Source organism: Chelon labrosus (genome assembly GCF_963514085.1).
Source record: "Chelon labrosus genome assembly, chromosome: 16".
Lineage (NCBI taxonomy): Eukaryota > Metazoa > Chordata > Actinopteri > Mugiliformes > Mugilidae > Chelon > Chelon labrosus.
Genome location: NC_140349.1, coordinates 24,828,973 through 24,844,781, shown reverse-complemented (window position 1 = coordinate 24,844,781; position 15,809 = coordinate 24,828,973). Strand labels below are relative to the sequence as shown.

At 42.6% G+C, this 15,809-nt stretch overlaps 1 protein-coding gene across 2 annotated transcripts; it reads right to left on the bottom strand.

The window, feature by feature from the left end:
* Positions 1-356: 356 nt before the first annotated feature.
* Positions 357-13,981, bottom strand: fndc5b (fibronectin type III domain containing 5b; the record flags this gene model as incomplete). Of its 2 annotated transcripts, none has more annotated exons than XM_084563588.1 (5): positions 357-695; positions 3,414-3,503; positions 8,332-8,530; positions 10,604-10,722; positions 13,842-13,981. In XM_084563588.1, the coding sequence occupies 5 exons, from the start codon at positions 13,915-13,917 to the stop codon at positions 556-558; spliced, it is 624 nt and encodes a 207-aa protein (XP_084419714.1). In that variant the 3' UTR covers positions 357-555. The 2 variants fall into 2 exon arrangements, with proteins under 2 accessions (XP_084419714.1, XP_084419715.1); XM_084563589.1 differs by having other exon boundaries at positions 13,824-13,917.
* Between the last annotated feature and the right edge of the window lie 1,828 nt (positions 13,982-15,809).

Sequence of the window (15,809 nt, the reverse complement as noted above, 5' to 3'; positions counted from 1 at the left end):
GGCTTAGGACTGTCTGAGCGTGCACATTGGCAGATACCCACAGATCAGGCTGTGCACACACGTGGCGTTTTGAGACTGTTTCCACGCTGCTCAGATCAACACAGATTCAGAAATGCAAGGTGCGTTTATGTGTCACGGGGAAATTGGGAAATCTGGGCTTTGGATGGAGTGAGACATATCATTCCTGTCTTTACTGACATAACTCGTCACTCCTCATTTACTACCAACATTGAACTGAACAGAGTTGAGGTCCTCGTCTGCACTGAGAAGGGAGATCAGTGAAAATCTGAACATCTCTGGACTCACTTGTGGATCATGGAACACACATTTGTGAATACTGTTAGACTAATTTAACTCAGAGTATAGCGATCTGAGAGAAAACTGTTTGAATTTATGAACTGGTTACTTAGCTTGGTAACCAACAGAAGAAAACAGAACAAGCATGTCTCTTAGGAATGAGGTTGCAAGACGGTAGTCAGCAATGACTTCCTGTTTCTCACCTGTCCTGAGGATTGAGGAGTAGAGTTATTGCAGAAGGCGATGCAGGGCTGGGTTTTAGACATTGCTGCGCAGTAACCCCCCCTGTGGGTGCTCAGGAGTACTGCACTCCGAGGAGTTCTTGGCTTTGTCCTTGTTGTTGTTGGGCTCGTTGTCTTTTATGATGTCGTACTGGCGACAAAACAGGGCGATCACCCCTGAGGGACGGAGGGACATGAGAATTATTTGTTACGATAACAACATTCTGGCTGCCGCTTCATAACATCAGACCCTGGCTCCAAACTCGCAAGATGGTGCCGCCCGTATCCCCGGGAAAATAGCTCCAGTTTGGCCAATGCAAGGAAGTGGGGACGCTTTGTCCATATTTATATATCTATATCTATGGTAACACCACATATCAGGGGGACGAGGGTTGAGCTTTACCTCATTCAGCATTCAGTTCAGATTTTCTTACATTTTATATCACAATTAGGTGTCTCAACTATATATATATAATTTATTTTGGGTTTCCACTTTCAGCCACAATCAAGTAATTAGAGCTACTACCCTGTAATGGTTTGTTGTTCATCTCTCTAGATAATGCCTGAATAGCTTGAAACGTTGACACAGAGCAGCACATTCCTTTCATCGGCTTGAAGAGGTGTCGATACATACTTCTGATGTGTCAATAAAGCCGATGAAATTGGGCCGAGAGCAACGGAGACTTGAGCAGTGGGAACTGATCAGATGGAGATACGAAACTTGATGTAGAGATAGCCACGTGGAGGCTGCCTTCAGTTACAGAGATTAAAAACATGGCAGAGGAGTTCCAGATGTGAAGGCAGATAGAGCAAGGGGGAAGGAAGGGGAAAGGGAATAATTCATGATGGTGGAGGAGCATGTGGAGGCTTGAATCCGTGCCCGAGCGGGCTTCAGCTGTTCTGCTTATGTCAGCCTCCACTCATCTGATCACTGCCATACCAAAGGCTGAGATGGGATATCTCACTGTGATATCCCCCAGCACACCCCACAGGCCCAATTAAAAGCTGTAAAACACAATTCGCCTCCTTCACTTTCGGTTGTTTTTTCACCATCCTGCCCTCCTTTTTCCCCTTCTCAATGCTCGATTAGCTCAGTTTTTCACTCTTCTCTCTCACTGCTCAGTCTCCAACTTTCTTTGAATATTCCTCTGCTTCTCCCTCAGCTTCTCGTCCTCTCATGGGTAATTGCCGATGGATATCTAGGCCCATTAGCCTACTGTATGTACCATATACAGTATTTGGGCCACATTTGTGTGGAGTGTGTGAAGTGGGTTATTTATAGCTGAGCGCATCTGTAAAACACTGCTGAGATGCACAAAATGATAACTACATCATGACTGGAAGGCTCAAATAACAGGCAACCATATTCCTGCAGTTTGAAATATAACAGCGTTTCTGCATCAGGTAAGAAGTAAATCGAAAAGCTGTTCGATGTTTGTCTAGTTTTTGACTGATGCATACTTAAAGACTTAACTGTGTGCATATAAACCAACCAATCACGCATAACATTATGACCACTGACAAGTGAAGTACATAACATTGACCATCTTGTGACAATCCTATGTTCTGCTGGGACACCTTTGGACCTGGCATTCATGTGGATGTTACTTAGACATGTAGCACCCATCTAGACCAGACCAGGCACCCCCACCCCATAGCAATGACACTCCTTGATGGCAGCAGCCATCCCCAGCAGGATGCAGCCTGACACAGACACACACACAAAAATGGTTTAGGAACAACTAAAAACATGAAGAACAGCACAAGGTGTTGACCTGGCCTCCAAATTCACTAGATCCCAGACTGATCAAGTATCTGTGGGATGATCCACAGAGGCCCCTCCCCTCAACCCCTAGGACCCAAAGGCCCCCACTAACATTCTCTATTAGAAAGGTGGTCATAAGGTTATGCTTGATCGGTGTACAGCATTAATACCTAATGTTCTTTTATATTGATTTGTTAAAGCTCAGCAGCAACATGCTTCTAGGTCCATCATTCAGGTACACAATTCAAATATCTCAAAGACTATTTTACAGATTTGCATGAAATTTTGTCAAGATATTCACCCCCTTACGGATGATTAATCCTTAACTTTTCCTGTAACTCCACCAGATAATCAAAGTTTCCAGCGATTCTATGAAATCCATCAACATTTACATCCTGATTGCAACAAATTTCTGTACAGGTATTCGTGGTTTCATGATGATGTATCCTAAAAACGTCTGAGATGCCCCTATTTTTTTCCTTATAGCATCGTGATGAAGCTGATTGTGACATTGTGGGGGATGTAGTTTGTGGTGCTGTTAAACTGGATTGAAACAAACCCTAAAGTGTTTCAGTTATTTAGTTTAGCTCACTGACTAAAATGGAGTTAAAGTAATAGTCCAATAGTACAACAAACTGCAAACTTCCAAAATAAAAACACAGCTATATCAGCAGCCCTCTTAGTTATTTGAAACAAATGCTGAATACCAGAACCTACACAAAGCTAAATGTTGGTGCAGTTATATCACAATGCATTTTTTTTACCTAGAATACCTAAATAACTGGCAAGTGAGTGTATAACATACAGTACATGTAACTATGTATAACTTATGGACACATGCAAAAGAAAAGACAGTGTGGTTTCAATGTACAAGATTACAGTTACTCTCTTTTGATGAGAGTCCAGAGCTGAGAGCTGGATTTGATGTGTTGTGATCATCCAAAATGCACACTCCTTACATCACCCCACGGCCCTGCAGGCAACAAAGCACTCTTCATGGAGAGATGGCACTGCTGCCAGTGTGTTTATCCCTTAACAGGAACTCAGCCAGAGAGCTTATTTGCCCCAAAGTCGGTGGATTCTTGTCAGGTCTGCGGTGATAAATGTGTGTTGCCGAAAAGGAATATTACCTGCCCACATGATGAGCACCACTACAATGATGATGAGTTCTCCAGCCCTCAGCTGGGCGGCCTGACCAACCTCCTCCATCATCACCTCGTCTGGAGAGAGAATGCACACACACAGACACAGAGTCAACAAAGCGCCGCCGAGGACACTGCGATTCATTGTCCCAGAGAGCAAAAGTGAAATTGCCATCACTCTGAAACTCTGCAGGGAAAGATAAAAGAATCAAACAGGGTGCCAAGAGTGCAGGGAAGCTGAGAGGTGTAAATTCTCCAACCTGGTCAGTGTAATTAAAGCTAAGTGAGAGCAGAGGTCCACTGAGACGTAGAGAGCTGGATCTCTACCTGATCGCTCACAGAGTTTCTCTCGCTGACAACACTCTGGCAGCCGCGGCGTTAATACCAATCAGGGGTAAAGGTTTGAACGCAGGCTGGACTACAACCTCTCATTGTGAGTCACCAACAGAAGGCCTTGTGCTGCCAACCATATCCCCCTGGTCAAACTGGCTAGCTATCCCCTTAGCTTAGCATATTACAGATAAAGAAAAGCCAAAACGCAGATTGAAGACGTCACTGCTTTGTCTGTGCGTGCGTTTTGAGATGATAAAGTATTTACCAAACACTAATTAAAGGGAGTTGGTCTTAAATGCATACTATACACTATTCTATATAGATAATGAATGCATGCAGCTGCAACAACTGATAAAACCTCAAAAAAATGAATAGAAAACTCATTTACCAGGTTTCTAAATAAATGTTTTTGCTTTGACAAAACTGTCAACTGTCGTTGCTGTAGGTTTAATCATTCAGGTCAGTGTCTGATTTTAATTCACGTCAGTCACGGGTTCATGTACCTTTAGGGAGAGAAGTTTTCCCCTGTGTCTGGTTTCCACAGGTTACAGTTTGTTTTTGTCCAGAATGATCTTCTCAGTGCTTCTCTGCACTGACCTGCTCTTCTTGTCTCCCGTTGCCATGGCGATCCCTCTGAGCAAAAACCGAAGGCCTCAGGCTCAACAGAGAGGAGGTCTTACTCTAATAAGTTGGTAATGGCAGAATACATGTTTCTGCGGTGAGGGCAGAGCTCCGGCAGATTAGACACCAAGTTGTAAGGTGAGGTCTAAGAGGTCTCGGGCAAAAACGCAGTTTTCTAGATCAACAGTGAAAACACATTTACTGAACATCTTCATCCTCCAATTTCCATTTTCAGTCAGCTCAAATTGTCTTTGCATGTGGACAAAAGGAATAAAAACACATAGAGCAGAAGCTCTTATTTTAAATACTTGTGTACAGGTGCAAGCCGAGCAGAGCACAGCAGACTGTTAGGAGACATATTAAAGGTTGAAACAGTTCTGACAGAAAGGAGGCTTTGTAATATCTTGCTGTGGCAAAAGATTGATTCACAAAAGTTCCCATTTTCATCTCTGTATAATGTAATAACCTACATAAAAACATTATCCCTCCATCAACGATTTTACCACATTATAAAAACCTCAGGGCTCGTTTTTGCATATTGGCTACGCACAGATTCTCCGACGGGAAGAAAAACTCGCCGACAAACTGACACAAACAAAGACGGACTGTGTGTTGTGTTGTACCACGCCGACAAATACTAAATGGTGTTAGGCTGATTAATACCTGCTTAGAAGGGGAGGAGAGCAGTAATGGCCGGGAGATTTAATCAGGACAGCTAATGAATGCTTCCACCAACACACACACACACTTTGCATTTAGGGAACTTCTATCAAAGTCAGAGCCCCTCAGCATCAAGACAAATTGTCTTGCTGAACACCTGCCCTATACTCGCTGCAACGTACAGTAAAAGTAACAAAAACATTCATTGCTAAGACTTTATTTTTCTACCAGTAACTTTATGAGTGCATCATGCTTCACCTCGTATCATGTACTCTTACCTCCTCTATTCCCTTTTGTCCCATCTCCCTCTTTGGTCTGTCCGTCTCTACCTGGCCTGTCTGGATGTGTCCCTCCATATGAGCTGCACAAGGTTTCTTTCTGTTTTAAAGGGTAATTTTTTTCTTTGTCACCGTCTCGCTCAGTGCTTGCTCTAAAGGTTTCAGACTCTGGGTTCTGTAAACTGTCTTGAGACAATTCGGATTGAACTTGAACATAAAGCCTTTTCTTTACACGAGCTTCTGCTTTTCACAGCTTGTAACAATTATGTACCCAGTTCCTCTAGGGCCTACTACTTGATCTAATCCAGTAGAGTAGTACAACGTCCTGTAATAAGATTATTTTTAAGCGCTATAAGAGTTTAAAATGTAGTTTTTATTGTCCTTCCAAAAACACAAAGAAAACGCGACGCATTGTTGATGCAGCGAAAACAACAATCGTTAGCATGTCTGGCTAACTAGCTTACCTTAACTGGTAGCCCGGCTTTAGCACCAACACAAAGGAGGACAGTAGTAACTACACTACTTTGTGGTTTTTTGTTTGAGGTTAAAAAAAAAAAAAAAAAATCGCGACACAGCACAACATGATCCTGAATGCTATCAGCTAACTTTAGCATTTTTTTAGTTTGGGCTTTACATTCAAATCTAATCAGCTTTATTTGCCATGTACATACATACATGGATTTGTTCTCTGCATTTAACTCCCAAGGAGCATTTTTGGGGGGTTTTAGGTGCTTGCTCAAGACACCTTCGTCACGGACATAGAGGTGATCCAATCGGCAACCTCACTGTCCCAAAGCTACTTGTGTAACCACTTTATACAGAAATCTCCCCCACAGTTTGGCAAACACCAAATTTATAATCCCAGAACTAACTAGCTTTATGCTGCAATAATGAAACAATTCTGTTTTTTATTTCTATCTTCTCTACCTGGACGATGTTTTAGGATAACTTTTTTGTTAACTAGCTACCACCAATGGATAAAATCCCACAAATAGCTATGGTGTGTTCGTTTGCAAAAGTGAGTTCCCAAGTGGGAAAATTCATATGACTCCCTAAGTCAGAAAATATTGACTTGCTGAGTTTTTGAAGTCATATACACATAAACATGGTGGATGTACGTGACTCTAAACCAAACATGGCAAAGGTTACAGTTGTCACTTGTTAGCTGCATCTCTCCCAAGTGCCAGACACCACATTTGAGCATAATCAGATGGTTTTAATGCTTAACATGCATATGTCAAACTAATTTTGAGTCATGACTTTCCTGATCTTTTTCAATTGCTTTGTGTTGCTACACAAACAGTGTACTTGGAGCACCCATTTTGCACCTACCAAAGTCAGAAAACAACCTCCAAATTCAGGAAATTAATCCAAGGAGCATGTGAATGCATTAGTTCTGCAAGCAGCATTGGCCGTTTCAGAATTCAACTGATATGTCTGCTTTAGTCTACCTCAATCTGAAATAAAGAACCAGCTGATCTGAAAATGACTAAACATTTTAAGTTAAACATGTTCCCTCTTTATTTCTGCAAATTGCATATGAGCAGTGCAAGAATGGAGTGTCACAAAAGTGTAGCAAGGGATGTAGGACCCAAGTGCAAGACAGAGTCCAGAGAGGCAGGAAAAGAAACTCAAAGTAAATTTAATGATGACTAACAAACAAGGAACAAGAGGTGCTGCAGAGGTAAGCAGGTTAAATACAAAAAAAAAAAAAACATTAAGTCCACCAAAAGGTAAAATCCAATCCAACAAGAAGACAAAAACCAAGGCACATGGAGGTACATGGACTCAGGCAAAAACAGGCTGGAACAACTGGGAAACAAGCAGGTTACTCAACAGATTGACAAGGGACATGGGGAAAGACAAGGTTATATATACACATGCACACACAATGGTTGATGGTTTAATGAGACACAGATGAAACTGAGGGAGGAGCCCACAAGGAGAAACCAAGGCAGAAACTTTCAAAACAGAAACAGGAAATGCAGAGTAAACTAAACAGGACTACAGAAAATACTCAGATGTCAACAGCGTGAAATGGACTGTTTGAAGGATGTAGAGCAGCTAGAAGAAAAAGGGCCTTTTGCTATGATAAGGAGGCTGCAGAAGAGGCTAAATGCCTTAATGGGCATTCTGCTGTCCACGTATATCACTGTTCAACGCTCTCCCTCCCTCACATGTCCCTCAACCAGCTCCCACATGGAGGTGTTTCTAAGGAATACACTACTACCCAATGTCCCCTTTCTTATCACCTCTCAGCTGATGAGCGTTTAGCATTTGCCGTGTCCCTCTGAAGCAGCTGCTTTTGGCACTGTAACTGGGTCGGACATGATAAAATTGGAAGTACTGCAAGGCGCTCCAGATAACAGCAGCCTCTGCATCTGAGTGCGAGAACAATGCACTGAATAGGAGACGGGCGGGTTTCTCACAAAGATGGCAATTTCTGTGTGTCTCATTTGTATTAAACTGTGAAGAAAAAAAATTACGTTTTCCCCGCTGAAGCACAAACAGAACATTAGTCCTCCGCTGTGTTATTGTCTGTGGTTATTAAATTCTGCTATTAAAAACTGTCAGTGCAGAATATTTGTTTACTCCCTCGGAGTGTCCGCGTTAATGCATGGTTGCCTCTGTTTCTGTGTGCTTTTACATTTAAATCTGTGTGCTCTTGTATGCATTAAACTTTAATTATCTACTTGAGTGTGTGGGTGTGGGTGTCTGTTGCATGTGCTGCGCAAGTAAAAAGTCATATATGTGTATGGCTTTTGATGATGTTTTTCACTGAGAACTGTCTGGGGAATACAAAACTTAAAAGGTTTGCATAGATTTGCAGATGAAGACGAGAAATGCTGATTAGTTTGCACTAATGAGATCAACTGTAATGTAAGCATAGACAGAAATGGGGGCAAATGAGTGCTGAATATATATAATAAATCAGATTTCTTCCAGTTTCGCATTAACCACCAAACTAAACACTGACAAATTCCCAGATACAAAGATGTGTTAATATCTCTCACCAGGACTCTTGGACGCCATCTTCTCTGACTCTTTCGGCGTTCTGAAAAGCACGGGCTGACTGGGAGGGCTGCTGCCTCCCATGCTGATGCTCTGAACGTGGACGATGTACTCTGTGTCCTCGTCCAGATCCCATAAAGCACAGGAGCGCGTGGTGGTGTTCACTTCCTGGATGAACCTCAGCATGCGTACGTCCTTCTTCTGCAGCCATGCAAGGGACAAGGAAGAAGAAGAAGAAGAAGAAGAAGAAGAAAATGGTCATTATATTGGGTTTTCATTATAAATTAGTTTCCCAACATGACAGTATCTACTTACTGCATGCAAATTCTCAGACATCAAAACATTTCAAGATAGTACTGGCACAAGGTAACAACATCTACAGCATCACTTTAACTAAAATCGTACTTTCAGCTTCAGTCTGCTCTCTCAAGCCAATAATTTCTCTCTACTTGTTAGCAGAAATTCCCTTGACGCATGTTTTATTAAATGCTGAATTCTGGTTGCAAAGTCCAATTTTCCTGGTTAGTGCTGCAAAAGCATACACGTCTCTTCTGGTGAACAGTTGAGGGGGAAAAAAAGCTAAATAAAGCCTCCTGGGAATTTTTTCTATAATGTAATTAAGCTTAAAGGAGGAGAGTGCTTCTCTGGCCATGTGTACTCTGCTAGAAATCTACAATATTACCCAGCTAGGGCTGCTTGCTCAGGTCAATTAAGATTAAGAGTAAGACTCCTTGGGGGCACTTTTATTTACCAGGCAATTAAAGTAGTGAATTTCTTAAACCATTAAAACCTCATGTAGACAAAATGTACTGTACATCTGAAAACACATATGAAAGTGTATCATAACTATGTGGCTGGGTGTTTTTGTTTATTTTTATGTAAATCAGGGGTTTCAAAGTGTTGCACGTTGTTTGGTTTGGCTTGCGAGGCAGCTTGACATTTATGAGATCACATAACAGTTCACCTTGCGAGGCTTCAAGCTATGTACTTACAGATGCTTTCACACCTCTGTTTCCTTCATATCCAGGGAGTAAATGTACTCACAAGGCAATCAAGACAAAGTTCTGAAACACCCTCGACCCCACATTCTATCAAACTGTTTTGTGACTGGCCATAACTTTGCGGGAAAAAAGTTGGACGTTGGTAGAACTGGGAACAATCAAATCGCAAATGGAGTGAATGTGGGCGCTGGCGTTTATTGCCGTTCTGTGGTTCATGTACCAGTGCTCTGTATATGAACAACATGCTCAGGTTGATTAGGCAACTCTCTTTACAAACCAACAACAAAGAACTACCGGCAAGGTAGGCCGACTGTGAGTTTACCTCTCGTTGCGTGTATCTTGGCCAAAACGTTGCTCTTGAACACACTGTAAAGACTACAGGCAACTCCCAACTGGAACATACCTTCGGTATTTGTGTGAAAAGGAAAAAAACTCTTCCGGGAAACTGGAAGAGCTGCTATTAGCTGGGGGGGGGGGGGGAGCTAGGACAAGTTACAAATCATCACACAGAGTTGGCCTCTCCTGAATGCCCATCAGTTGCCATAGTTTATTCATTCTATGTAGGTGGGCATGTCGTGGTCTGTGTATCCTTTCAACTTTCTCATTTTTTTTGCTCTCATCACTTCAATTGTTCTTCCTGGCTTTGGTTTATGAAGCAGAACAGTCAATTCAACACGCTGAATCAGGCTGAAAAAATGGCGACAACGGCCCAGCTAGTGGCAACAGTGCTGGAAACGCAGCCAAACCTAAGGTCGCCAACACTCACCAACAGCCCAACATCAGGTTGGTGTGTCACAGCCCTTATGTGCAAAGTTTTCTCACAAACATTCCCAAAAAAAGGCGAGAATTAGGTCTACCAACGTGCTAACTGCATAGCATTGACTGCTTCCCCCTCTCTGAGCTCTTCAGGCCGTATAGCTTCATCTCTGGAACTGTCCTACTTCATTCTTTCTAAGGACACCTTCCCAAGTAGCTCTGCGTAACAAATCATCTGACATCAGGCAATGATAATTAAACTGAATGAACTATTAGCAGTTCCTGTCTGCAAAATAAGAAAAGCAAGTGCAGAAGCCATAAAGAGTGTCTTATTTTGCATGATTTCTAAATGGATTCATGGACATTCATTTCAGTCTGGAAAACCAAAGCATTGACATTCTCGGAAAGGGTAAATCACATCTTAAAATACCTGTATCACGTCTATGATTACATGTGATTCAGATATGACTGTCTCTCCACGCACACACGCAAAGGCACACGGCACACACTGACGTACCTGTTGGGTGATGGCGAATCCGATGACGGGATCTCCCTCCAAGATCTCCCACGTCACCACAGCAGAGTTGACCTCGAGCTCTCTGATGGTCACATTGAGCGGAGCTGACAGCAAGGTGTCTAACACAAATCCAGCCGCAGGAAACAAATTAAAGGAGACGGGTCATAAATATTCTATGCTTACACCTTGTAATAGATGCAATGGATGCTCCACTGTAGACCTGAACACACATCTTCCCCTCCCAACCACTCTCTCAGTTTGAACTCTGTGTTCTATCGCTCTCTCTCAGCCCGCCTTCCCTAAGATCTTCTCTTCTCCTCCCACAAACGAATCTCTCTTCTTTCATTATTACCGGGCCTTATTAACCACGCACAAGTCTCTCGGCGTTTCCCTTGAAAAGAAGCTTTCTGTCTGTTTGGGTATTTCTCCCTCACACACATTCTCCCATCTTTACCTTTCTCCCACACACCTCTCATTAAAGAGTGACTCATGAGGATACATTTCATACTGCCAACTGATGTTAACATTTGTGCGAGAAAAAAAAAAAAAGGAAAGCCTAAATACTATACGTTTGTTGATCTGGCAATTAACTGTGATGGATTACAGTCTTGCTTAATTCATTTTAAAGATGTACGTTTACATGACTTACAGAGAAAATATGTGACTTTGTGTGTGAGCAAAGACCAACTCAAGGTCTTCCATGATCAGAATCAAAGCTGTATTTCCCATGAGCTTGTAAAAGCAACGTCAGAGTTAGACCTTGACATTGTGCTAGTAATGGCTACTTCTCCGCTCTCTCTCTCTCTCTCACAAACACACACACACACAGGACTTATCTTTCTAATACCACTATTTATTTATAGTTCCCTTAAGCCTTTAGAAAGCATTTTAGCAACTTTCAGCCGCTTGTTTTGGTTTTCTTTGACAGCAACCAGCTGCGGAACCGTGTGGACCATTTAGCAACTAGGGTGAAACCAGATATTTACAGATTGCAAATCTGACCCGTCTCGAATAGTTCTATATCACATAATTTGATGGAAATGTGGTCTACTGCCTATGGATTCCGGAAAGATGTGTCCAGTATATAGTAATTCGTTGAGAAGAAGTTGGCTAAAAATTTGTAACACAGAATTAGGTAATTATATTTTAGGCTTTATAAACAGTCAAACAGACCAGGGTTGATATCAGAGACATTGCTCCTAATGCCAGTGTTGCTCTGTGCAGAAATATATGTAGAGACTAATAAAAAAAAGTCTGCGAATTCAGTCAGTCACGTCAGTTACACGGCTGTTGCGTTTTTAACAAAAACTTTTAAATGTTTGAAAGAATGAGATTTACATCGCTACGACACTGCATCGACGACTTCCCTTGAGTGACAAGCTGGTGAATTTGTTGTTGCGGTTAAGCTGGTGTCCTACATTTATCCTTCAGTTTCATCTGAAATTTGTAGAGTTAAATTCAGAATACTGAAACGCTTCTTGTTTTTCATGTCAGGTACCATTTATTTGCTAAGCGTCGCATGCTATCTTCACTCATTTTGCGCTGCCAAAGAGAAAAATTATTCATCGAAAGAGCACATTTTTGTTTTTGCTTGAATGGTAGTTCAAACTTTTTACAAAAAGAGACAGTAAGCAGGAGTATCTGTTTGTGCTAGCCAGCAGTTAAATGCATGTTGACTTGAATAAGGGTGCATTTCATCCCCTGCTGTATATTTAACAAGAAAAACACCTTTCAAGCTGCTACTTTAAAAATGCATGATCTGATTATGCTACAGTGCTCTGTCTTTCTCTCTGTCATTAGGTTGCATGTCTGCAAATACTGCACACACAGCCTGAGACCCGTTCAGAGTGTCAAATAACGGCATTACATGAAGAATAATGTACTCTCTCTTCTGTCCCTCTGCCTCCATCCCTGTCTGTGCAATGCTAACACAATCACTGAAATACACAAGAAAGAGTGCTACATAGTTTTGGTGAAATTATCATTTCTTTTTTTTTTTTTGATGGCTGAACAACTCTCTGCCACAGGCGCTGTGCATGTGTCGATGCTCAAAGTGCGTGCGTGATCCATTGCTATGGCTCCCTGTTTGACTAGCTGTTTTCCCCGCTGTTTGTCTTCCGGCGCACACACACACACAGACACACAAAAACAATACAGCAGAGAGGGATTCCCATCCATTCTTAAGCCGTTTGCTGCCAAACAGCCAAAAGCTGCATGGCTGCAGAATTTAAAAAAAAAAATGAAAAAAAGAAGAAAGAAATCCTCTTAAAACTGGGTCCATCACATCTCCAGGCTCGGGAAGACAAACATCGAATCTCTGGAGGCTGAGATAAATCCCACATGATCTTATCGCCAAGATTTGGTCTTTTTCAAAGAACTATCTGTCATCTCCTGGCTTATCATCGGGACACAGTGTAACCAGCCTGACATGAATGCTCTGCTTAAATATAAGCTGCTGTAGTTTGACAATGTGCAATGTCATGAAACATAGATGAGACACTATCTCCGACATGCATGATATACGATTATTAGAGCTGTGCTGCGTGTGGGAGATCTGAAGAGAAATAACTCATTCTGGTTTAATCTCATCCCTTCAGGACAGTGATGGATGCTGAAGCTGGGAGCCCTTTAGGGCTGCAAGTAAAGCTTATTTAAACACATTAGGGGCTAAAGAAATGTCACAGTCACTGCAGTTTTCCAAGTTTTTGAGTGACCAACACTCACAGAGTAGACGAAAAAATAAAAATAAAACAATCAAGCAACAAATGATCTCACGTCTATCTTTACTTAGTCTCTGGTGGAGTTTTACAGTCTGTTTTTCTTAAATTAAAAGCACCTTTCCGTGAATTTCCCTACTAAATTGCCCGCACAGTGCAACACAGATAGTATCAGAATGACTCTTCTTTCTAGAAATGTTCCCTAAACTGTGGTGAAAGTCTTGATGCTGCATGGGACTAACTTGAAGTCAGCCATTTTTTGGCACTACAAAGCTTATTGTTTCTGCCTTGCTGGTGCAAATGTTGCCGCATATGCAAACACATCCATGTGTCAGGTGTATCCCCAAAAGGGTGCGCGCAAATGCACAACACACATGAAGAGAAAGAAAGACAGAGACAGAGAGGGACTGAGCTGTGGTGCAGACACACCAGCACTAACCAGCAGCAGCCCGTGTTTACTGAGCCGGTGCATCACCCCTGTTTACCGGTGATCGCTCACCAACCTGTGGTTAAAAACTCACCGGCGTTGACGGAGGACACTGAGAAGAAGCCCAGCAGGAGCAGCGGCACCGTCGCAGACAAGCCTGGTTTAGCCATCCTCCTGCTTCTTCTAGCGAGGCTTCACATCCTACGTGGCCCATTTATGACATCGCATTTGACGGGAGGGGGGGCGCCGAGCATCCCGGTCGTACGTACCGGAGAGGGGACTTGTTGTGCCGGAGACGTGGCTCACCTGAACTTGGACGCTGCAGCAGCAGAAGCGCAACAACAGCCGGAGGAGGAGGAGTAGGAGTAGGAGGAGCGGGTGGAGGCGGGAGGGGAGGGGAGTGGAGTGAGGGGGGTGGTGCTCGATACCGTGTTGCCTCCTCTGGTGCCGGTGGAGCTTCAGCGATGGCCCTCAGACCACCGGCAGACTTTCAGTCCGGCTGCTGGTGACAGAGCGGCCGTTTGGAGAGGCTCCTACTACGCGGAGAGGTGAGCGGAGCGTAACTGGAGTGCGCAAGTGCTGCAGAGTGCAATGTGCTCTCTCTCTCCCTCTCTCTCTCTCTCTGTCTCTCTCGGTCTCTCTCGGTCTCTCTCTCTCTCTCTCACACTCACACACACACGCCTGCGGCAGTCTTAGTTGCTTAACAAAGTACTGGGGAAAGCTTCAAAGATAAATATCAGTCTATCTATGTATACAGTACATCCCTTACCTCGCTCATCACTTAGTTTGGCATCTAGTCTATTCTGACAAATTCTGGTAATAGATGAATAATTCATCAGTCTAAGTCTTATAGCTTCTCTGGCTCCACCTCCATGAATTGGAGAATTTGTTACTTTTTCTTGGCTTAGTGTCATTGTTCAGTGCTTAGGTCAGTGATTGCTGTGATGGTCATTTTCACTGTTTCATAGAAAAAAGAAAAAAATATACAAAGATTAATCATCAACAACAAAAAACAGTTAACTTTACACTAATCTGCTGGGATTGACCCATCAACATACTTGGAAACTCAAAATTTCAACCCTTATTGAAGGGCATAAGAAGACTTTTTCAAAACTTTTCATTTCATGTAGAAAATCAAGTCAGTGAAGTTGCCATAATGGGTTAATTTTACAGTATGAAACAGGGCATTTAAACCGTACATAGTAGACAAGCTGAGTGTTTTATTCCTTGTGACTTTGAGACAATATATTTTTTCTATAATTTGAGGCAGCACTTCACTAATTTCACCACTTTCATATAACTTCCAGCATTTATTTAAACCTTATTTCAGTCTTTATTGTTAACCTATCTGCTCATGTTATAAGCAGTTCAGTAATGCTCTGCATACCAGCTATACATCACTTAAACAACATTCAGTGAACACATATTAGCTTGCCAGATACCAGAAACCACAAAAAATCCTCTACAGCAGGGCAGGAATTTCACGAGGGCCACGAGGGCCATGGCCCCCGTGCCCTCGCAATTTGGCCTTGTGCCCTTGAAAAAAATATCTGCCCTAAGGTCACGGTGGCCTTGATGCCCCGCCCGCACTGCCCCAGTTGGTTTTGCGGTTTTCAAAAAAAAAAGCCTGTTTTGATGACATTCATCATCAGTGGTTTGATTCGAGCCTGGCATGAACCGCTCGGACGGGCTATAACTGGGGTGCCCATAGAGAGCCGAAGTCCCGCCCCTTCCGATTGCCTCCATGGGACCTATCTTTCGAAAAAATATGAACGGCAGTCTATGGCGAAAGATAAATTATTTTCTGGTCCCGATCGACTTGTGCCTTGGATTATACATATATTGTTTTTCAGAATAAAAAATGATTTTACATGTCAAGAATGTCACAGTTTGTCGCAAGATAGTTAAGTAAAACGCTATGGAAAATACGTAATTAAACGAACTACAAGTCCAAGTCGCTTACCTTACGTCACATGCTGGCGCGTACAGAACCGACCAAAACTCCCTTCGTGTAACTACAGCTCTCGACATGACCCGATTTATAATGATTTTCACCTTGTTT